This window comes from Macaca fascicularis, chromosome 8 (assembly GCF_037993035.2).
Source record: "Macaca fascicularis isolate 582-1 chromosome 8, T2T-MFA8v1.1".
Lineage (NCBI taxonomy): Eukaryota > Metazoa > Chordata > Mammalia > Primates > Cercopithecidae > Macaca > Macaca fascicularis.
The window spans coordinates 21,836,172-21,861,486 of NC_088382.1; the positions used below are offsets into that span (position 1 = coordinate 21,836,172).

At 36.8% G+C, this 25,315-nt stretch overlaps 1 protein-coding gene across 13 annotated transcripts in view; it reads right to left on the reverse strand.

Annotated features, from left to right (window-relative positions):
* Positions 1-25,315, reverse strand: part of PSD3 (pleckstrin and Sec7 domain containing 3) — a 554,389-nt gene that overhangs the window by 240,243 nt on the left and 288,831 nt on the right. For all 13 annotated transcript variants that reach the window (XM_045398994.3, XM_005562705.5, XM_015454524.4 and 10 more), the window contains 2 exons: positions 24,906-25,018; positions 22,943-23,001 (listed from right to left, as the gene is read on the reverse strand). In XM_045398994.3, coding sequence (XP_045254929.2) covers positions 22,943-23,001; positions 24,906-25,018 — 172 coding nt within the window. The remainder of the gene's footprint in view (positions 1-22,942; positions 23,002-24,905; positions 25,019-25,315) is intronic.

Here is a 25,315-nt window from a genome sequence, read left to right on the forward strand (position 1 = left end):
TCTGGGACACATTTAAAGCAGTGTGTAGAGGGAAATTTATAGCACTAAATGCCCACAAGAGAAAGCAGGAAAGATCTAAAATTGACACTCTAACATCACAATTAAAAGAACTAGAGAAGCAAGAGAAAACGCATTCAAAAGCTAGCAGAAGGCAAGAAATAACTAAGATCAGAGCAGAACTGAAGGAGATAGAGACACAAAAAAACCCTCCAATCAATCAATGAATCCAGGAGGTGGTTTTTTGAAAAGATCAACAAAATTGACAGACCACTAGCAAGACTAATAAAGAAGAAAAGAGAGAAGAATCAAATAGACGCAATAAAAAATGATAAAGGGGATATCACCACCGACCCCACAGAAATACAAACTACCATCAGAGAATACTATAAACACCTCTACGCAAATAAACTAGAAAATCTAGAAGAAATGGATTATTTCCTGGACACTTACACTCTTCCAAGACTAAACCAGGAAGAAGCTGAATCCCTGAATAGACCAATAGCAGGCTCTGAAATTGAGGCAATAATTAATAGCCTACCAACCAAAAAAAGTCCAGGACCAGATGGATTCACAGCTGAATTCTACCAGAGGTACAAGGAGGAGCTGGTACCATTCCTTCTGAAACTATTCCAATCAATAGAAAAAGAGGGAATCCTCCCTAACTCATTTTATGAGGCCAACATCATCCCAATACCAAAGCCTGGCAGAGACACAACAAAAAAAGAGAATTTTAGACCAATAGCCCTGATGAACATCGATGCAAAAATCCTCAATAAAATACTGGCAAACCGGATCCAGCAGCACATCAACAAGCTTATCCACCATGATCAAGTGGGCTTCATCCCTGGGATGCAAGGCTGGTTCAACATACGCAAATCAATCAACATAATCCAGCATATAAACAGAACCAAAGACAAAAAACCACATGATTATCTCAATAGATGCAGAAAAGGCCTTTGACAAAATTCAACAGCCCTTCATGCTAAAAACGCTCAATAAATTCAGTATTGATGGAACGTACCTCAAAATCATAAGAGCTATTTATGACAAACCCACAGCCAATATCATACTGAATGGGCAAAAACTGGAAAAATTCCCTTTGAAAACTGGCACAAGACAGGGATGTCCTCTCTCACCACTCCTATTCAACATAATGTTGGAAGTTCTGGCTAGCGCAATCAGGCAAGAGAAAGAAATCAAGGGTATTTAGTTAGGAAAAGAAGAAGTCAAATTGTCCCTGTTTGCAGATGACATGATTGTATATTTAGAAAACCCCATTGTCTCAGCCCAAAATCTCCTTAAGCTGATAAGCAACTTCAGCAAAGTCTCAGGATACAAAATTAATGTGCAAAAATCACAAGCATTCATATACACCAGTAACAGACAAACAGAGAGCCAAATCAGGAATGAACTTCCATTCACAATTGCTTCAAAGAGAATAAAATACCTAGAAATACAACTTACAAAGGATGTAAAGGACGTCTTCAAGAAGAACTACAAACCACTGCTCAGTGAAATAAAAGAGGACACACACAAATGGAAGAACATACCATGCTCATGGATAGGAAGAATCAATATCGTGAAAATGGCCATACTGCCCAAGGTTATTTACAGATTCAATGCCATCCCCATTAAGCTACCAATGAGTTTCTTCAGAGAATTGGAAAAAACTGCTTTAAAGTTCATATGGCACCAAAAAAGAGCCCGCATCTCCAAGACAATCCTAAGTCAAAAGAACAAAGCTGGAGGCATCACGCTACCTGACTTCAAACTATATTACAAGGCTACAGTAACCAAAATAGCATGGTACTGGTACCAAAACAGAGATATAGACCAATGGAACAGAACAGAGTCCTCAGAAATAATACCACACATGTACAGCCATCTGATCTTTGACAAACCTGACAAAAACAAGAAATGGGGAAAGGATTCCCTATTTAATAAATGGTGCTGGGATAATTGGCTAGCCATAAGTAGAAAGCTGAAACTGGATCCTTTCCTTACTCCTTATACGAAAATTAATTCAAGATGGATTAGAGACTTAAATGTTAGACCTAATACCATAAAAACCCTAGAAGAAAACCTAGGTAATACCATTCAGGACATAGGCATGGGCAAGGACTTCATGTCTAAAACACCAAAAGCAACGGCAACAAAAGCCAAAATTGACAAATGGGATCTAATGAAACTAAAGAGCTTCTGCACAGCAAAAGAAACTACCATCAGAGTGAACAGGCAACCTACAGAATGGGAGAAAATTTTTGCAATCTACTCATCAGACAAAGGGCTAATATCCAGAACCTACAAAGAACTCAAACAAATTTACAAGAAAAAAATAAACAACCCCATCAAAAAGTGGGCAAAGGATATGAATAGACATTTCTCAAAAGAGGACATTCATACAGCCAACAGACACATGAAAAAATGCTCATCATCACTGGCCATCAGAGAAATGCAAATCAAAACCACAATGAGATACCATCTCACACCAGTTAGAATGGCGATCATTAAAAAGTCAGGAAACAACAGGTGCTGGAGAGGATGTGGAGAAATAGGAACACTTTTACACTGTTGGTGGGACTGCAAGCTAGTTCAACTATTATGGAAAACAGTATGGCGATTCCTCAAGGATCTAAAACTAGAAGTACCATATGATCAGCCATCCCATTACTGGGTATATACCCAAAGGATTATAAATCATGCTGCTATAAAGACACATGCACATGTATGTTTATTGCAGCACTATTCACAATAGCACAGACTTGGAATCAACCCAAATGTCCATCAGTGACAGTCTGGATTAAGAAAATGTGGCACATATACACCATGGAATACTATGCAGCCATAAAAAAGGATGAGTTTGTATCCTTTGTAGGGACATGGATGCAGCTGGAAACCACCATTCTCAGCAAACTATCGCAAGAACAGAAAACCAAACACCGCATGTTCTCACTCATAGGTGGGAACTGAACAATGAGATCACTTGGACTCGGGAAGGGGAACATCACACACCGGGGCCTGTTACAGGGAGTGGGGAGGGGGGAGGGATTGCATTGGGAGTTATACCTGATGTAAATGACGCATTGATGGGTGCTGACGAGTTGATGGGTGCAGCACACCAACATGGCACAAGTATACATATGTAACAAACCTGCACGTTATGCACATGTACCCTAGAAGTTAAAGTATAATAAAAAATAAATAACACCATAAGAACCAACCAAATAACAGCAGAAGTACATCTTTTAATTCAGCTTATTAACAACTATTAATCTCTGAATTTTTGATTGGGTCACACTCCTATAATAATTTCCCAAGAGCTAATAAGCATGAGATATATTCTTAAGTGTCTAAATTTGGGAAACATTGAATTTTTTATAAAAGTAAGGTAAACTATCAATAAATATTTGACTCCCAAAAAAAAATCAAAAAAAAAAAAAAAACCACAAAAAAAACATAGTAGTGGGGTTGCTGGATCGAATGAAATTACTCCTGGGTTAAATTTATTCCTAGATTTTTTCTTTTGTAGCTGTTATGAATGGGATTACTTTCCTGATTTTTTTTCAACTAGTTCATTATTAGAGAATAGACACCCTACTGAATTGTGTACACTGATTTTCTACCTTGAAACTTTACTGAGTTCATCTATCAGATCTATGAGTTTTAGGTAGAGTCTTTAGGTGCTTCTAGATATAAGATTATGTTATCTGAAAAAGGGACAACTTGAATTCCCCTTTTCAAATGTGGATGCATTTCTTTTGCCTGGCTCCTCTGGCTAGGACTTCCAGTAGTGAGCATCCTTATCTTGTTTTAGCTCTTAGAAGAAAGGATTTCAGTTCTGCCCGAGTATGTAGTTAGCTGTGGCTTTGTCATACATGGCCTTTACTATGATGTGTTCTCTCTATGTCTAATTTGTTGAGTTTTTTTTTTTTAATTATGAAGGGATGCTGGATTTTATGAAACCTTTTTTTGCATTTGAGATGCAAAAATACATATTAAAAATGTAATTTTTGACCTTTTTGTGATGTATCATGTTTATTGATTTACATATAATAAACCATCCTGCCATCCCTGGAATAAAACCCACTTGATCATAGTGAATGATCTTTTTATTGATCTGTTCGATTTGGAGTGCTGGTATTTTGCTGAGGATTTTTACATCTAAGTTCATCAGGAATACTGGCCCACAGTGTTTTTTGTTGTATCCTTATCTGGTTTTGGCATCAGGGTAATTTTGGCCTCATGGAACAAGCTAGGAAAAAACCCCTCCTCTCCAATTTTTCGGAACAGTTTGAGGAGAACTGATATTAGATCTTCTTTATAAGTTTGCAGCATTCAGCAGTAAAAATCTCCTAGGCTCAAGCTTTTCTCTGTTAGAACACATTTTATTACTGACTCAGTTTCATTACTCGTTACTGAATTCAAGTTTTCTTGTTGAATTCAGTTCAACAAGGTCTGTTCAAGTTTTCTATTTCTTCATGGCCAAATATTGGTAGTTATCTCATGTCCAGGAACGTATCTGTTTCCTGTAGGTTCCAATTTGTTCAGATAGTTGTTCATGATAGTCTCTAACAATCTCCTGTTTTTGTGGGATATAAGTTTTATTGTCTCCTTTTTTGGTGGGGATTTTGTGTCTTCTCTTTTAATCTTGGATAGTCTATACAGCAATTTATGAATTTTGTTTATTCTCTCAAAAAAAAAAAACAACTCTTCATATTTCATTGATCCTTTGTATAGTTTTTTTTTTCACCTCTAATTTAGTTCTGCTCTGACTTTATTTCCTGCCGTGAATTTTGTATCTGGTTTGTTCTTGCTTTTCTAGTTCCTTGAGGCGCACCAATAGGTTATTTAAAATCTTTCTACGTTCTTCATGTAAGTATTTGTTAAACCTTCTTTTATCATGGTTTTTGCTGTATCCCACATATTTTGTTATGTTGTGTTTCCATTTTCATTTGTTTCAAGAAACTTTTTCTTATTCCTCCTTAAATCCAATGATGGCTCATAATTGTGGCTTAATTTCCTCATTTTTGTACAATTTCCAAAATTCTCATTGTTGATTTCTAGTTTTATTCCATCGTGGTCTGAGAAGATACATGAAATTATTTCTATTTTTTTAATCGTTGAGACTGCTTTTGTTGTATAACAAATACACTAGCCTCAAGAATGTCCCATGTGATAAGAATATGTATTCTGTAGCTGTTTGGACACTATGTTCTGTAAATGTCTATTAAGCACATGTGATCTAAAATGAAGTTTAAATTCAATGTCTCTTTGTTGATGATTTCGCTAGATGACCAGTCCAAGGCTGAGAGTCAGTTGTTGAAGACACCTAATCTGATGTCATTGGAGTCAGTCTCTTCCTTTTGAGCCAATAATGTTTGCTTTATATATCTGCAAGCTCCAGCGTGGGGTGCACAAATATTTAGAATTGTTGTATCTTCTTACTGAATTGATCCTTTTATCATTATAGAATTACTTCCTTTGCCACTTTTTGACTTAAAGTCTATTTTATCTGATATTAGGCTACTCATGTTTGCTTTTGGTTTCTATTTGCCTGGATTATCTTTTTCCATCCCTTCACTTTGAGTCTATGTGTCTTTACCACTACAGTCAGTTTTTTATAGGCAGTATATAGTTAAGTCATTTTTTTTGTTTTTCTATTCAGTCAATCTGTATTTTTTAAGTGAGGAATTTAAACTGCTTACATTCAAGATTATTCAGTACTTAATTCCTGTCATTTTGGGAATTATTTTTTGCTTTTATGTATCCTCTCATCCTGTTCTCTTATTGTGGTTTGCGGGTTTTCTGTAGTAGTAACACTTGACTCCTTTTATTCATTCACTCATTCATTTTTCTGAGAGGGCATCTTGCTCTGTCACCCAGGCTGGAGCGTGCAGTGGTGCGATCTCGGCTCACTGCTAGCTCTGCCTCTTGGTTTCATGCCACTCTCCTGCCTCAGCCTCCTGAGTAGCTGGGACTACAGGCACCTGCCACCAAGCCTGGCTAATTTTTTTGTATTTTTAGTGGATACGGGGTTTCACCGTGTTAGCCAGGATGGTCTCTATCTCCTCACCTCGTGATCCACCTGCCTTGGCCTCCCAAAGTGCTGGGATTACAGGCGTGAGCCACCGTGCCCGGCCAACAGTTTTATACTTTTATGTATTTTGATTATGACAGATATCGTCCTTTATCTTCTAAATGCAGGGCTCCCTTGAGCACTTCTTGTAGGGCCAGTAGAGTGGTGATGTACTTCAGTTTTTCCTTGCTTTGGAAAGCATTCATTCTCCTTCATCTTTTTTTTTTTTTTTTTTTTTTTTTTTCTTTTTTGAGACGGAGTCTCGCTCTGTCGCCCAGGCTGGAGTGCAGTGGCCGGATCTCAGCTCACTACAAGCTCCGCCTCCCGGGTTCATGCCATTCTCCTGCCTCAGCCTCCCAAGTAGCTGGGACTACAGGCGCCGCCACCTTGCCCGGCTAGTTTTTTGTATTTTTTTAATAGAGACGGGGTTTCACCGGTTTAGCCAGGATGGTCTCGATCTCCTGACTTCCTGATCCGCCCGTCTCGGCCTCCCAAAGTGCTGGGATTACAGGCTTGAGCCACCGCGCCCGGCCCATTCTCCTTCATTTTTTATATCTTCTCCAGGTATAATATTCTTGGCTGACAGTTGTGTTTTTGTTGTTGCTGCTTTGGATTTATCATTTCATTTTCTCCTGCACTGTAGTGGCCAAAGTAATTCCATCGATCACGTTGATTTCTCATTAACCCCAGTTCCAAGAAGGCCTCTAAGATTTCCAGTTTATTTTTACTTGTTTAAGAGCACGTACTCACCGTAAATCCCATTCCTAGGTCAAAACAATCTAAATGTTATTGTACTTGCTATAAAAAATGCTCTTAAGCAGTTGTCCTACACAGCCCTTCTGAGGCACGCATACCCTTTTTCTATGGCATACAAGCCCTCAGTCTTGGGAGTAAAGGCACAGGGATGCACCATCTTTGTCTGTTGAGGTACCTCCCAAGATACAATCCCTATTAAATGTTCCTAAGTCCCTATTAAATGTTTCTAAGAAACTGAATCTGTCAGCCTCTTTGGCCTCTCATATTCCTTGAACTTTGGGGGTAGGGTTGTATAGACTTTTCCACCGTGGAACATGGCCTGTAAGGTTTCTGCTAAGAAATTTGCCATTAGTGTGATAGGGATACTCTTCTATGTGACTTGACCCCTTTCCTGTATTTAGAATTCTTTTTCTTGGACTTTTAACAGTTCGACTATAAAGTGGCATGGAGAAGAATTTTTTGGGCAGAATATACTGGAAAGATCTTTGAGCTTCCTATATCTAGATGTCTGTATCTCCTCCAAGACTTGAGAAGTTTTTACCTATTATTTCGTTAAATAGGTTTTCTATGCCTTTACCCATCTGTTCTCTCCCAGGAAAACTGAAAATTCCAATATTTGGTCACTGTATGTGTTACATAAGCTTTGATTTTTTTAAAAAATTTTATCTGCTTAGGTTATTTCAAAAGACTTGTCTTCAAGTTTACAAATTCTTCTGCTTGATCTAGAGTCTGTTGTTGAAACTCATGATTATATTTTTTATTTTACTCTTTGAATTCTTCAGTTTCAGGATTTCTATTTAATTTCTTTCTGACATCTTTGTTGAATTTTTCATACAGATTGTGAAATGTTTCTTTTCATTGTTCATCTGTTTTCTGCAGTACCTGGGTTTTCAGAAATATTATTTTGAATTCGTTATCAGGTATTTCAGATTTTTTAAATGTTGGCATCTGTTGCTGGAGGATTATTGTGTTCCTTTGAAGGTTTCATGCTTCCTTGATTTCTCATGCTTCTTGTGTCCTTACATTTATATCTATGCATCTGGTGTAACATTTGCTTCATCCAACTCTATGGATTGGGTTTCGAAGGGAAAGACATTTTTTTCTATAGAGCTATCTATAGTGTTGTTTGGGTAATGCATTTTGGCTTTGATTCTGGGTGGGAGAAGCAGTGCAGTCTCCATATGACTTCTTTGGCTATCTTTAGCATCAGTGGTGTCTATGAGTTCCTCAGTGGATAAAGCTGTGGCTCTTAGAAAAGGCTGTAGTGAGACTTTGCTAGTGAAAGGGACACCAGGCAGGCTAGTTCTTAGGTAACAATCATGGCAACTGTGGGATGGATATATAGGACCTCGGTCAACACATGTGGATATTGGCAAAAGCAGGTCAGTCAGATCAATCCTTGGTCTTCAAGTGGATTTTCTGTGTGCTAGCAGTGGCAACAATGGGCTGAAAAATGGGTCCTCAGGCCCTTAGGTGGCATGCATAATGTCTGTGGCTGCAACAGCAACAGAGGGCTAACTTGGGGCCCCAAGGTACAGCTTTGGGTGCCAACTGGTACACCATTTGGGTGCCAAATGGCCTAGTGGTCATCACCATGCCTCCAAGTGGCACGCAGGTGAGTGGCACATGGCTGTAGGCAGGGCAGTGGCAGTCTCACTTGGTCATGCTATATAATCCTTTTTATATTTTGCTGAATTAGGTTTGTTTTTGAATGCAAGAAATATTCATAAGGTATATTCTTATTATGACTTGTCTCATTTTGGTAGGAGGCTAAAAGTGCCCTCAGAATTATTTGAGAAGTGTTCCTTTTTCTGAAGGGTGTAAAAAAATTGATGTTAAAACTTCTTTAAATGTTGATGCAATTCACAAGTAGAGCCATTTGATCTCAGGCTTTTCTTTGTAGGAAGTTTTTTGATTACTAAACTCTTCACTTGCTAAGGATCTATTCAGATTTTGTTTCCTCTTGAGTTTCAGTTGTTTTTACCTTTCTAAGAATTTGTTCATTTCATCTAGGTTATCTAAGTTGTTGATATATAGCTGTTGACAATATTCACTTACAATACTTATTTCTATAAGGCCAATAGTAATGCCCTCTTTATTACTGATTTTAGTAATTTGAGGATTCTTTTATTCATGGTCAGTCTAACTAAACTTTTGTCAGTTGTTGATCTTTTCAAAAAATAAACTTCTGACTTCATTGCTTTTTTTCTATTACTCTTCCATTCTCTATTTCATTCATCTGTGCTCTGACTGTTCTTTCCTTTCTTTGGACTGGGTTTGCTTTTGTTTCTTTCATTAGGTTAGATTGTAAATTTGACATTTTTCTAAAATACAGCAATTTAGAGCAATAAATTTGCAATTCAGCAATTCATCAGCTATATACCATAAGTTTTTTATGTTGTATTTTCATTTTGCTTTTTTTTATTGTTGAGATGTAGTCTCACTCTGTTGCCCAGGCTGGAGTGCAGTGGCACGATCTCAGCTCACTGTAACCTCTGTCTCCTGGGCTCAAGTTATTCTCCCTCATCAGCCACTCGAGTAACTGGGACCATAGGTGCATGCCACCAGGCCTGGCTAACTTTTTGTATTCTGAAGTAGAGACGGCATTTCACTATGTTGGCCACGTTCGTCTAGAATTCCTGACCTCAAGTGATTTGCCAGCCTCGGCCTCCCAAACTGCTGGTGTGAGCCAATGCAACTGGCTAACATTTTTATTTTCATCACTATCTTTTAGTTCCTCTTGTCAATTTTTTTCTGGAACCATTGGTTACTTAGGAGTATATTGTATGACTACCTTAATAAATGTCTTTTAATTGATTTCTAATATCATTCTATTATGTCCAGAAACATGTTTTGTATGTTTTCAATCCCTTTTTGAGACTTCTGTCCTGTCCTTGAGCATTTTCCACGTATACTTTAAAGATTAATCTCCTGTTGTTAGGTATCTCTTAGATCTAGTTGGTTTTTATGTTTTTCAAGTCTATTTCCTTGTTGATATCCTGTGTGGTGATTCTAAGCATTATTTAAAGTATGGTACTAATTTCTCAATAAAACTATTTCTCCCTCCAATTCTGTCCATTGTTCTTTCATGGCTTATTATGTGTTCAGAAGGAATAAAACCTTGTCCCTACACTCACACAACCCTCAACGCAATAGTCACTGAAGTATGTGGGGTTTCTCCACATACACAACCAATTCTCCAGCAGACACCAGTTGGGTGTTTTATATTTCAATTATAACACTATGTATCTGCCAATATCATGAGATCACACAGGTTAAGGGCTCAGCCCTACAAGATCACCCCAAGTTTCAGATGTCAATTGGCAGTAGTGGGTTGTCAATTATACTTCTGACTAATCAGCTATAAATGGGGGTCTGCAGGATCATCTATCTGGGTTTAATTTACTAAGGGGGCTCACAGAACTCAGGGAAACATTTATCCCTTTAATACCAAACATATTGCAAAGGATATAAACAGTGGGATAAAAAGATACACGGAGTGAGGTCTGAAAAGATCCTTAGTGTTGGGACTTCTGTCCCTGTGATATTGGGATGCCTACCTTCCAAGTGCATAGATGTACTTGCCAACCTCAAAGCTCTCCAAACCTCATACTTTGGGTTTTTACAGAGGCTTTATAACACAGGCATTGCTGATTAAATCAATGGCCATTGGTATCAACTAAACCTTCAGCATATTCTTGCTCACTGGAGATAGGGTGTGTGACGGAGGAGGAGAGGCTGAAAATTCCACTCCTCTAATCACATGGTTGTTTCCCCAGACAAGCTGTCCCCATGCTGAGCTTATCTAGGAGCTCACCAAGGCTTGCCTCATTAGCATAAACGATGCTCCTATCATCATCCAAGGCACTTAGGAGCTCTGTGTCAGAACTCCTATCACTCAGGACGTTAATTTCAAGAACCAGGAGCAGAGATCAAATCTGTATTTCTTATTTATCATAGTATCACAGAGGCTTATATTGATTAGAAGTGTTTTATCACCTTGATGAATTGACTATTATAAAATGTTCTTCCTTGTTTCTAGGAAAAAATATCTTACCTAGACCTTCTGGATAGCTTGCCTCAGATTCTATATTAGCACTTGCTGCCTTACCAAGCATTTTATGTTATTAAGTTTCTTCCCTAAAACTTCATAAACCAAGTTCTGCTAGCTTCCAACTTTTCTTCTGCAGTTTCTTCACCTCTCTCAACCTTCACAGAATTGAAGAGACTCAGGGCCTTGCTCTGGATTAGGTTTTGGTGTAAGGGAATACGGTGGCTGGTTGGATACCCTACCTACACCACAAAAACTTGCCCTGAATCAGTAGTAAGGCTGGTTTGCTTTCTTATTCTTGTGATCACTGGAATGGTACTTTTAATTTCCTTCAAGAACTCTTCCTTTGCATTACAACTTTATTAACTGTTTGGTGCAAGAGGCCTAGCTTCTGGCCTATCTCAGCCTCACTAAACTTAACCCTTTCTAGGTTTTGATTTAAAGTGAGAGGTATGAAACTCCTCCTTTTACTTGAACACTTAGAGACCATTCTAGGGCTACTAATTGGTCTAATTTCAATACTGTTGTGTCTCAGGGAATAGGGAGGCCTGAGGAGAAAGAGATGGGGGAATTGCCAGTCTTTGGCGCAGTCAAAACATATACATTTATCAATTAAGTCTGCCATCTTACATGGGGATGGTTCATTGAAAAATGGCACTGATAGACTCGCTTGACGCAGGGTTGCCATGAACCTTCACTTTGTTAGGAAAAATGTTCAGTAACTACAAGGCATAATAAAGCAAAGGACAATAAAATGAGATATGCCTATACTTAAACTTACAATAAAAAGTTTCCAACTTTAAACCTGAAGAAGAGATACTATCTCTAAAAAATTCTTTTGGGAGATTCAGGAACAAGATATTTAAAGGCTACAGAGTCAAAAGGGTTTTTTCAGGACACCATTAATTTCTACTTTAAGGAATAAATGAAAACATCATTTAAGTAATAACTGTCATATTTCATAACATTTTAAAACATTAAGTCCATTAAGCTGTTTTGGTCTATGAAATCATACTTCATCCTAAATTCAGATTTATTTTAACTGCTTAGTTGGCACTGCCTTCTGTCCAGTTTCAACAGTGACCATACCATTATCTATGTCAGCATAAAGATACCAGTTTGACTCACGTGGACTTTGAAACAGCCATTAGGAAACACGGCAGTTAGGTGGGCAAGATGGACATACAGATTCAGACCTACAAAAGCTGATTCAAATACTTGGAGTCCTACACAGTAAGTAAGCATTAGTACAATCATCCAATAGACTGTGCCTTTTCTTACCGATGCAGAGAATAAAGATGACCAAGAGATGTGGTTGTCTATGTGTTAAAAATGTCCAACAACTTCTTGAATGTTTGACTAGCTGAAGTTGCTTACATCTGTTTATTGCACTCTTTGACTCATCGATAATTCTTCTAGGCAAAAATTATTAGGAACAAAAGGTGAGGAGTCAGATCAGTCCATTTTGCTGCTTACTGGCACGTATTTAAACACCTTCCTTCCACTCAGGCCTTTATACCATTTCCACAGGGAGTAAAAGTAAAATGAAGTCTTTGTTATCAAGAAATACTCCTCGTGATGTCTGGATTTTTTTCTCCTTGTCATGTACCAAGCTGTATCAATTATTTTAAAATACTATTATTCAGGCAAACACTACTCAATAAATACAGTGGATTCTAATCAGTGATTTTATGTCTCAAGGATTCATAAGTATCCAAGAGAAGCTCATACACTGACATAGTTCCATTCATTTTCTTCCCAAATTAGTTTTGGATAACTTTGCATAAAAGTAGTTCTGCTCTGAAACAAATGTTGACCAGCTGCATGCCAATGAAGTATTTTAATAGTACTTTCTCCTATTTTAAATTTCTTCCCGTTAAATAAATAAAGCATGGAGATTTGAAAATGCCTCCTGATGCACTGAGAGGCACAGAAGTGGTACCTTGAAATCAATACATTTTCGATCAAAACAGATGCAACTAAACATGAAGCTCTGGATCATTACCTTTAAAATCAGTAGGCATTTCAATCAAACTTAAAAAATATCAAATAACAAAATAGATGACAAAATGGAAAATAAATAAAAGAATTCTATTTGGAATCCCAAAATTCCAGGCAGGCCCAATTCTTAAATATTTAGCTAATCAAGGTATCATCCTTAATGGGAGCAAATATTAATCAAAAGTCAAAATACTCTCTGTAACGGGGGCTTATGTCATCCCATGACAATGTAAGGCTACTCTCTGTATTGACAATATTGTCATTTTCAAATGTTTTCTTACGACAAAAAGATGTTTTCTCTGTGTTCGTTTAAAGACACATTAAACGCCCTTTAGAGGAAAGTTCCTTGACAAATTTATCATTTCTGGAAAAACTTATTATCCTCGATATGTTTAATACATTCCCATATACAATTCTTAGTAAAGAGTTTGGGGAAACAAGTGTCCAAGCTCTAGCAGGTTTCATGAACTAAGGGCAAGAGTCCAAAACAGACAAATTCTATAAATTTCTATAAAGGACCAGAGAGTAAATATTTTAGGCTTTCCAAGTCATATATTCTGTTACAGTTATTCAACACTGTAATTGGTGTGAAGATGTAAACAACTGGGTATGGCTATTTACAATAACACTGATTTACAGAAACAAGCCCCAGATGGATTTCGCCTATGAGTCATAACTTGTCCACCCCTTGTCTTAAAGAAAACCAGAAGGAAGTGGTATTGGTATTGAGGACAACATTGTGAGTGAGCAGGCAAACAGGTTAGGCAACCTGATGTATTCTATTCTCCAAACGCAGGTTTTTGCTTTGTTAAAACAAAGGGCATTTTCCCCCCACCGCAACAGAGAAGCAGCTCCCAACTTCTGTGGCAATAATGAGAGCAAAGGGGCAAGTGAAGATGGAGAATCTTATTCATATCAGGAGCAGTCAGAAACCATATACAAGCTCCGGCACCACACTCAGCATATGGGTGACCAAGACTCTTTGAGTGTGCCTAAGCGTGCCATCCCTGGCAATGGAACCTTCTACAAAGCTCTGACCATTGGCTAACTTAAAAATCAGCCCTAGGAGAGCTGTGAATAGGCCAGCTGTGTCAATTAGGTATTCACCAGGAAAGCAGACAACAGCATATACTTGGACTCAGAGGTTGAAGAATTAAGCATAATGATTCTAAAATTCTTCATTTTTAATAGTGTCAGGTCTGGAAGCTTTGTGGAAAACATGCTTTCAGAGAAACTAAAAGCCCTCCTCATCCATTGGTAAAATCTGGCTTCATAAATCTCAGGATATTAAAAACACAGCAGGCATACTCTCCCATATGACAATTCCACCTCCTCCAACGTGTTACAATAAATGGTGGAAAGGCATACTACTGATTTGGTAATTACTTCGGTTATGTGACTCTGCTGAAAGCTCCTGTTTTGCTTTTATTTTGTATGTTTTGCTATCAGGTAAGTTTGATTATGTCATGCTGCCCTCAGGTGTCCATTTCTTTTTAAATATATGATTGGTGGGCAAAGGAGGACCCCTTGTAAATTTTCAAACCAGGACTACAGCAGATATTCAATGTGCTCTTTCATAAACCCTAATCACAGAGCTCATTTAAGTGCTAAAAGCTCAACATTTAGGAGTATCTGATATGTCATTGGGACTTTTCCCACCTGTCCTATAATATCCTGCCTTTGAAAAAGGAGCCAGAGTGGTAAAAAGAAAAAAAGGAACTAAAAATAGTACCTCAGCACAATGGTTCTCAAAGTGTTTCAGAGACACTGTTCCAGATGTCCATGAGGTCAACCCTATTTTTACAGTAACACTAAAAACATTTTTTTCATTCTCTCAGATATACACTGGAGTTTTCTAGAAGATACATGACTTCTGATACACTGCAACCAACTATAAGCAAAAACAGATATGAGAATCTAGCCATCTTTTACTAAGCCAAATATAAAAAGATGAGCAACAATTATATAATTGTTGTTCTTTAATATATTTCTCACGTAGGAAAGTATAACTACTATTCATAAATGTGTTATTCACTTAATGGGTTTTTAATGATTTAATGCAATTTAAAAATCTTACCAGTTTTAGTTTCAGATAAATATTAATATATAAACAAAAGATTTTGGGGGTTCTCAAACATTTTAAGAGTATAAAGCTATCCTGGGACCAAAAAGCTTGAGAACATTGAAATATCAGATTTCTATTGATATTTCCTAGAAAGCACTTCCCCTAACATTTGAGAAGATAAACACACCTAACTCACTGTCAAATTACAAAGACTAACTAAACAATTTTTAATTTGATTGCTGTAGCAGGACAGGCATTAAAGTAAGCAACAGAATTGGAAAGAAGAGTCAGGGGTTGCAGCCATTCTCATCCTCACTCCTTCCTCCTTCCTCCACAATCAATTTGCAAGAAGTAAGAAAGAGCAAAACTGACTTAGAATTTGACCTGCTTTCCCTTATCACGTTCTATAACAGAACTGTGCCAATGTAAAAAGCTTACAATGATAAGAAGACTGAATAATGTATAAGTTAGATAATATGAGGTCCCTCAATGAGCCCCAGTGACACAACTGATTAAAGCTACCCTGAGGTATTTTCCATATATAAATCTGTTCTAAAAAAAGCAAAACTACCAAAAGTGGGAGGCTAGAGGGCGGGGAAAGGGGACAGGTGAAGGAACAGAGGATGGAAAAAAGGAAAGAAGGCTTTCATTCTGAGAGGTCATAGAATCCAACAAAATTGACCAGTGTAAGATTAACCTATGGCATACTTAGATAAGGATTCCTATTAAAGTCTAGACCTTTGGTAATATGATAGTAAATTATATTCTAAAATTCATTTTACAATTCAACATTTTTAGATCATGTCATTTTTCTATAAAAACATTTCAACAACTAATGGTTAGGTTCTCAGGCTATTATTCCCCATATCCTTGTTGTGCACACAGAAAGACTATTGGTGAAAATGAATGCCAGACCCTACTAGAAACCCTCTGAAACTGTGAGATCTAGCCCTGATTCTTCTCTTAGGATCACTGAGAAGCTCCAGGGATGACAGCCTTGGGGCCACTGTGTCTGGGGAGCTCCAAGTCAGGTAAAAGCATAGATCAAAAGCTTCTCAAGGTGATAAGCAACCTCAGCGAAGTCTCAGGATACGAAGATCAATGTGCTAAAATTGCTAGCATTCCTACACACCAACAGTCAAGCCAACAGACAAATCATGAATGAACTCCCATTCATAACTGCTTACAAAAGAATAACATACCTAGGAATACAGCTAACAAGGGAAATGAAGGACCTCTTCAAGGAGAACTACAAACCACTGCTCAAAAAAATCAGAGATGACACAAATGGAAAAACATTCCACGCTCATAGAAGATTGGAAGAATCAATATCATGAAAATGGCCGTACTATCCAAAGTCATTTATAGATTCAATGCTATTCCCATTAAACTACCATTGACATTCTTCACAGAATTAGAAAAAAACTCTTCTAAATTCATATGGAACCAAAGAAGTATCCAGACAGCCAAAGCAATCCTAGGCAAAAAGAAGAAAGCTGGAGGCATCATGCTATCTGACTTCAAACTGTACTACAAGGCTACAGTAACCCAAACAACATGGTACTGGTATAAGAATGAACACACAGACCAATGGAACAGAATAGAGAACCCAGAAATAAGACCACATGCCTACAACCATCTGATCTTCAACAAACCTGACAAAAACAAGCAATGGGGAAAGGACTCCTTATTTAATAAATGGTGCTGGAAAAACTGGCTAGCCATACGCAGAAAACTGAAACTGGATCCCTTCCGTACACCACATACAAAAATCGACTCAAGATGGATTTAAGACTTAAATGTGAAACCCAAAACCAATAAAACCCTAGCAGAAATTCTAGGCAATACCATTCTGGACACAGGCAAGGGTAACAATTTCACGATTAAGATGTCAAAAGCAATTGGAATAAAAGCAAAAATTGACAAATGGGATCCCATTAAACTGTAGAGCTTCTGCATAGCAAAAGAAAGTATCAGAGTAAACAGACAGCCTACAGAATGGGAGAAAAACTTTGTAATTTGTCCATCTGATAATGGTCTAATATCCAGCACCCACAAGGAACTTAAATGTATAAGGAAAACACAAAAAAATCCCATTAAAAAGTGGGCAAAGGACATGAAGAGACACTTCTCAAAAGACATACATGCAGCCAAGAAACATGAAAAAAACCTCAATATCACTGATCAATATCACAAATCAAAACCACAATGAGATACCATTTCACACCAGTCAGAATGGCTGTATTATTAAAAAGTCAAAAAACAACAGATGTTGGTGAGGTGGTGGAGAAAAAGGAATGCTTTTACAGTGCTGGTGGGAGTGTAAATTAGTTCAACCATTGTGGAAGACAGTATGGCAATTCCTCAAAGACCTAGAACCAGAAATACCATTTGACCTAGCAATCCCATTCCTAGGTACATACCCAAAGGAACAGAAATCATTCTGTCATAAAGATACACACATGCAAATGTTAATTGCAGCACTTTTTACAATAGCAAACACGTGGAATTAACCTAAATGCTCATCAATGACTGAATAAAGAAAATGTAGTATATATACACCATGGAATTCTATGCAGCCACAAAAACGAATGAGATCATGTCCTTTACAGGGACATGATGGATTTAAGACTTAAATGTGAAACCCAAAACCAATAAAACCCTAGCAGAAAATCTAAGTAATACCATTCTGGACACAGGCAAGGGCAAAAATTTCATGATTAAGATGTCAAAAGCAATCGGAACAAAAGCAAAAATTGACAAATGGGATCCAATTAAACTGTAGAGCTTCTGCATAGCAAAAGCTATGCAGAACATTTAAGTTCCTTGTAGGTGCTGGATGTTAGACCGTTGTCAAATGGATAAATTACAATTTTTTTCTCCCATTCAGATCCAGAGGTCATTATCCTTAGTAAACTAAGGCAGGAACAGAAAATCAATTACCATGTTTTCTCACTTCTAAGTGGGAGCTGAATGATGAGTACACATGGACACATGGGGCAGAACAGCTCACACTGGTGCCTGTCAGAGGGTGGAGGGTGGGAGGAGTGAGAACATCAGGAAGAATAGCTAATGGATGCCAGGCTTAATACCTGGGTGATGGGATCATTTGTGCAGCAAACCACATTGGCATTTGTTTACCTATGTAACAAACCTGCATATCCTGCACATGTACCCCTGACCTTAAAAAGTTATAAATAAAAAGATCTTTGCAAATAATAATTTAGGGGGGAAAAACAGGAAAGACAAGACAGACACGGCATCAAGGAGGTAGGAGAGAGGACTCCAAAGGAGAAGGCAGTGCTGGCACAATACAATTATGACCATGGCTGGAATCTAAGCAGGGGAAAGCTCAGAGAGAAAATAGAATGCCAGTGATAGCTTTCATGGCAGAGGGCGTCACAGATACAGAGAAGCACAGACAGAAGAGGTATCCACAGGGAAGATATTATCCTGCACGGAGATGAGAGGACAGCATGCAAATGTACTTAAGGCAGCTGCCAGTTACAATAGTGATCATTACAGATGCAGAGAGTTCTTGAGGATATTAACTCTATAAGGTTCGTCAACTTCATGGAAGTCTGTGATGCTTTTGACAATGAAAATATAAAATAGCACAATGTGAAACTTTAAATTTTTAAAATAATTTTTATAATAGTCATTTTCCACTACTGACAATAAACCAAACATTTATCCAGTATTTAAGATTCTAGGCTCCTAGAAAGCCAATGCAATAATTTTATAGATTGGAAAAGAAATAATGAAATCCTACAATCTAACTCTCACTGAACTCCACATATTTTTTTTTTAACACTGTTCTGTTACAAAACCTAAATATACTTTCTTCCTTGACTATATTCTTCTCCCTACCAGTAAGTTGTACTAGCTATGGTTTTAGCCCTTATCAAACTTATAACCCACTACTAAAAACATTAGTAAGGTCCTGCCTCATACATTAAACTCAGACCACAGGGGGCATGATACTCAACACGCTCTGAGTATGTCGAGGGCAAAGTATACGTAGGAGGCCTAGCCCAATAAAGAGAGCCACCTTTAAGAACCACAACCAGGCTTTTATACCAATTGTACATGCTGGGCTGGTTCCTGCCAATACTGAAGAACAGAGGGACGCTGGATAAAACTGCTACTGAAAATCTCGAGTCTTGATGTTAAAAGGTACATTTTGTCAAAAAATCTTGATTAAAATAATGCCCTGGCTACTGCCTCTTACAATGGCCTGACCTTGGCCAGCCACTGACTTGTGTATCTCTTCTGACTTTCCAGTTGTGAAACTGGCCAAATGACTATGCTCCGATCTATCTCACTCCTCAGTGCTATGCAATTCTCTATTTAACCCTCTTACTACCTTAGAACACCAGCCGTGGGAGATAATCCTGCCAGCATGGTAGGAACCTGACTAAAACTATGACTGAAGTACAAGCAAGCTAGTTAGTGGTAACAAATAAAACACATTCGAAGATCTGTCCAGACAAGCAGTAAGTATAAACTTATTCTAACATATCAAATCTTATTCATACCATTTCAAACAAGGTTTAAGAAAAAGACTTTCAACTCTTTCCTTGTTGATAATTCAAGCAATATTCAATAAAACTACTTCCAATATAGCAAAGAAACCCTAGAGTTTAAGAGAAATGTATCTGCATGTACAGAAGTTTAATTTACATATGTATTTTGTAGATAAAGAGGCATTTTGAAAATAAAACAAATTATATAGCAAATTCGCCACATCACTACAATTTTAAGGGAATAAACTTCTTTCAGACAAGTCAAAGCAAGTAGATACTATTGCTAGGAAAATGATCAATCAGTCACACATTTTTTTAAAAGCAGGTACTGAATTTCTCCCCCCAAATATTATATATACTTCAGATTGTTTTTTACCGAGCCTAATTAGACAGGTTTAATATAATCCAACATGAAATTAAAACAACTTCCCAGTGTTTTCCCATCATAGCACCTCAGCAACCTGCTACCATGTCTTCAGTGAAACCTAATGAGGTCAGCCTAGCCAACTCCATCAGAGAGGACATGTGGCTGCCATGAACATTGTCTTACTCACTTCTAATCCTTACCCAAATAGCGAAGAGTATGGAAAGGAGGAGGCGCACACACACACACTATATGTGTGTGTATATATATATATATATATATATATATATATGTATGTTTGTTGAAGGGGAAAATTAGAAAAAGAGAGGCATTTCAACATGTCACAGTAGCTAAGTGTAAGTATAATGTTAGTACACATTCCATTATTTTATTAGTAAGGAAATTAGCAGGCCAAACCCAGGCCCATATCAATGCATTTTCAGTACATCATTCCTTACCGTGAAGGCAAAAGGTTCACCAAGAGCAGCCAAAACAAGTTAACCTCCCAAAAGGGGAGTCAGCCCTCCCCTATTGAAAGTAGATGAGGACAGGCTGGTCTTGGCACTTCTTAGACAGATCATGCTGCAGTATTGCTATCACAACACAATGGTAAGGAAAAAAAGAAAAATGGTTTATTAGTGTACTCCCCATGAAGATTATTCTGGCACTGGATCAAGTAATGGGTGGTCATACTCTAGGTAGCATAGCATTAAGGAGAAGGTGAAAAGGAGCAGAGCAGTAGAAATAATTCATTTTATCTCCTGTATGATTCGATTTCATAGGGGTCATGCTAATAAGTCAAACAGACACTAAAACAACAACAAAAAAAATCAGGCAATCATGATGCAAGAGAAGCTACATCCAGAATTATGGATTAAAAACTTACCACCTAGAAGAATAATTTATTTTTAAAATGAATCCAGAGGAGAAAGATAGAAGAAACACATTTACACGGTTAGTTCTTATGATAGCTACTTTGTATTCGACAGACTTGTAACAGCATGCATTATAGAAAACTAATACAGAAAACGTAAACAGGCAATCCCAAGTATATCGCACACATTTTTATAACAGAGAACTACGCATCACCAAACACATGATCCTGAATATGACAGAGATTCACTGTTATTGATAATTTTTCTCCCTCTTCTGTCAGTAATTTTGCTACTATTGCCAATTAATTATCTGTGATTGGCCTAATTCAAGATAATATTAAAATGTTAATTTATATAAACTGTCTTCCATCCCAGTTGCCAAGAAGCAGGATGCTTCATCTAATCTCCTTAGAATTCCTTGTAAGTGTAAAGAAGGGCAAATGTCCTAGATTTGCAGCAATAAACCTGTAGCTGACACTAGGGTGTCCACAGTTTATCTAGCCATCATGCAAGCTGAGATAGCTAATAAAAAATAACATCTTTATTGGTTGCTACATTTCAAGTTATGAGTAAGATACATGCGTATGTAAAAGTATTATTAAAGCTATTAGCTTTTAAAAAACGCAATCAAGGATTTAGTAGAAACAAATCATCAAACATGTGACAAAAGCTCTAAGAGATCTGCAACCTTTAAACAGAAATTGCAATATTACTGAATTTTTTTTCTCCCATCATTAAACATTTTCTCAGTTAACAGATGCTAAACATACAACTCTTATATGTTGATGGAACCTCAAAATATCTAATGTGAAGAGAATTCTTCATGCTGGTGATCACTGATTCGGATCAATGTTATATGTGGCCAAACACAGTCAACATTATCTCCTTTGCCCAGAAAGGTTAAGGGAAAGAAGGGTGCGAAGAGCAACTGCTATCACCAAACAGGCAGACGAAGCAGTGAAAACTTGGTTGGCCAGTAAAAGGCAAAGAGTGGTCAGGACAATCCACTGACTGGCCATCCCCTTAACAAGCTAGATGAACGTTACACTGTGGTACCCACATCAATGTTCACACTGTGAAATGCCTGCATTTCCACATGATATATTAGCAGTGCTATTGCCCAAGAATGCTTCCTGAAAGGATCTATATTCTCTTAATCTGTATTGTCTCTGGACACGTGCTACATACGTTTACAAGTGATTCTAAATTCACCTCTTATAAATGGCAAAAGGAACTTTCTAGTTGAGTATTTTGAGATATGTTAAAATGATGTTAAAACTGGGATTCTATCACTCTGTCTCCTTTTTGCTTTCTGGTGGCGGAACCCTTTCTCCCCTGAATCCCTTCCTCTTTTAACAGCTAGTCCAACTTAATGGTCCCATAGAGCTCCATGATGCCTTTTTTAAAGGGGAACACTGTATTTTCGAAAAAAGGAAATTATGTGACTAGCAGAATATCTAAATATCAATTCTTTATATGTAATTTTAAAATTTTAAGATATATTACAGCAAATCAAGGGATCATATACTCTACGCGGACATCTGACTTTTTCTTCAAAATAAAATGAGAATTTGTTAAATATGGATTAATCTATATTTATTTAGAGCAAAAATTACTTCATAGTCCCAGGTTCATTTATTTTGAAGAGTATTATGAAGAGTTCGAGTAAATGCTAAAATTCTACTTCTACAAAACTTGCAAGTGTATGTACAATTATACATTGTAAAACTTTATCCTCTATCTTAAGTAGATGATGAGAGGATGATTAGATTATTTTATTATTTCAACTAGTAAAAGACTAGGTAAACTGAGGACCATAAGAAAGCCTGAGTTATTCGACTCACTATGGTATGTAGTGAAAACACGATTCACATTTTCAGATCTAACTTATATTCTCTCCATTATTACCTATCAACTGCAATTCTCAACCAAAAAACAAAAACAAATAAAAGCTCTGTCTGCCATCTACTGGACAAAGAAGATACAGAACACACACATTACTCCTAAAACAACTCCAGGCACCAAGACCATGCATTTAAAATCATACTCTGTGCTAGCATGTGAAACAAAAAAATTCTTTCTTTTTTCGAAGGTTTCTTTTTATTCACCTGCCATGGGAACCATGTAGAGAATGAGGAACAGGGAGGCAGAAAATAAATGTGTACAAACATAAAAGTAGAGATAAGCCCGACATGTTTTGGATCTAAGTTTCACAAATCCATACTTACATGGCCATGTAGATCTGTATTAAGAAGCATTATTGCACAGGTAAGGCAATGGACTCCATCTGAAGAAAGACACAAGAAAAGAAAGCATGAATTCGCTTTTTACTGTTGGACTTCACCTTGTTATCATTAATAGGATACATTCAGAACCTATGAAAACAGTACTGTGCTAGGTACAGGCTTACTTGTTTTAAGAAACAAAAAATGGATGACAATAATTTCCATATAGAAAGAACCTCAATGCACAGAATTGGACTCCACTGTTGATAAACTGTTCTTACCTCTCTGGAGGACAATTTGGTAGTACACATGTAAAGCCTTGAAACAGTGTCTTTTGACACAACAAATTGGCTTCTAGGGTTTTGCGCTACAGCAATAATTAAGGATCTATACATAGTACAAGGATATCTAGACAAGCATTGCTTACAATGGAAGACAAGTAAATATGATCCTCTAAAGACACATTTCTGTTAGGTTGAAGTCATATAAAAATGTTCTCCAAGTAAAGATTCTCATTTCCAAACATTAGAATTAGTTGTTCTCCTTAGTCTCACTCTACTAATTCTCTACAAGTACAGTAGATAATAGCAGTTTCAGATGCAGTAAAAATCTTACCAATTTATGCTAAATTAGAAAGGTCTAATCACTGCACTCATATATTAAAGGCAGGGTATTTTTTAACAGATAAGTTCTTTAGTATAGTAGGTGATTTCTGTTATCAGTGTCTCTTAGTAGATGCTACCAAATGGCTAAAAGTGTATTTATTCTAGTACCATTTTATTATCACAAGTTCTACATATATTTAAAACAAATTCTCCAAAGTATTTTAAGAACTCAGCAGCCAACTCTCAAATATCCTTATCAACAGCCAATTAAGTACACGAATCTGTATTTCTTTTTTTATCCAAGAATGTAAACATCTTCTTAGATTTGCAGAAATCTCATAAAAATGGCCTGCTTTTATCTCTTTTATTCTCTTGTCAGGGCTAATGGTGACAGAGATAGTGAATAACTGGTCCAAATAGCATCAGTTTACCGATAGGAATGTGGCCTTAATCAGGTGATGAATTAACTTTGACTACAGCCTGGGGGATGGAGAGAAGGTAGAGGCAAGCACCTTGGCCAGTACCAAGCACATTATCGAGGTTAATCGGCAATACTGAAGCTAAGAGGTAATTATTATTTCTTGTGAATCTAGTCTCAGTGATTTACTCCATAATCTCTAAGTTTATGAAAGATTTTCCAACTGAAAGTCAAAGTGCTTCACTTCGAACACTGAAAAGTGTGCTTTATTGCAGGAATTGAAATGGAGGAAAGATCTCTCTTCAACAAGGGAGGGTCCACAAATAAACAGTTTACAATTAAGTCGTTTACTTTGTAAAAATAGTATAATAAGCATAAATTCATAGTTTATTAAAATCATCAACAGAAGTTTGTGGTATCATTATAATTAATATCAAGCAAAAAAACTAGAGGCACAGTGCAACCACTAGTGAGATTTGTTCATATTTCCAAAACTAACCCCAAAACTCTGGATACATAAGCTTTCAACAAGAAATGTAGAGACCAAATGTATAAGAAATAAGAAAACTGAAATTTTATTACATAAAATCTTAGAGTGACAAATCACGAACATTTCAAGTATGCTGTCATACTAGAGAAGTGGAAAACAAAATAATTTAAGTAAGAGTAAAGGATAACATGCTGTCCTTAAATATTATCCTTTTACAGAATATTTAATGACATGAGAAAATGCTCACAATGAAAGAAAATGCAGATAAAAACAAAACTCTAATTCCAATTTGACATTAAGTATTAAACAGACTAGAATGAAGTAAATAGAAGTGTTAGTAGTTATCACTAGCTAATTGAAGTTACATAATTTCTCATAGTAAAATTTAACTTTCATGACAAGGAAAATAACCATTGATATAAAAAAGAAATTCAAGGATTTGTATCAGATTACCTTGTGAAGCAATAGTATCTGGGTTACAGTAAAAATATCTATTGGAGAAGTGTATCAAAACTCTCTCTCGTTCTTGAGTTTCTCCCACGAGAGAAAACGCTTTAAAGAAATACCTACAAGAGAATTAAAAATTTAAGAAGTGAAATTTTAGAAAATGCTATCACACTGTTTGACAGTTAAAAGTCAATTTATACAAACCTAAGATATTAATTATACAAGGTAAGATATTAATTATACAAGGTAAGATATTATAAAGTTATTCTCTGCCTGCAAAAAAAATCATTTACTAGATAGCCATTCAATATAAATTTGTATTAGGATTTAAATTCTATAAAACACTTTGGAAGGCCAAGGCAGGCATTCATTTGAGATCAGGGGTTCAAAACCAGCCCAGCTAACATGGCAAAACT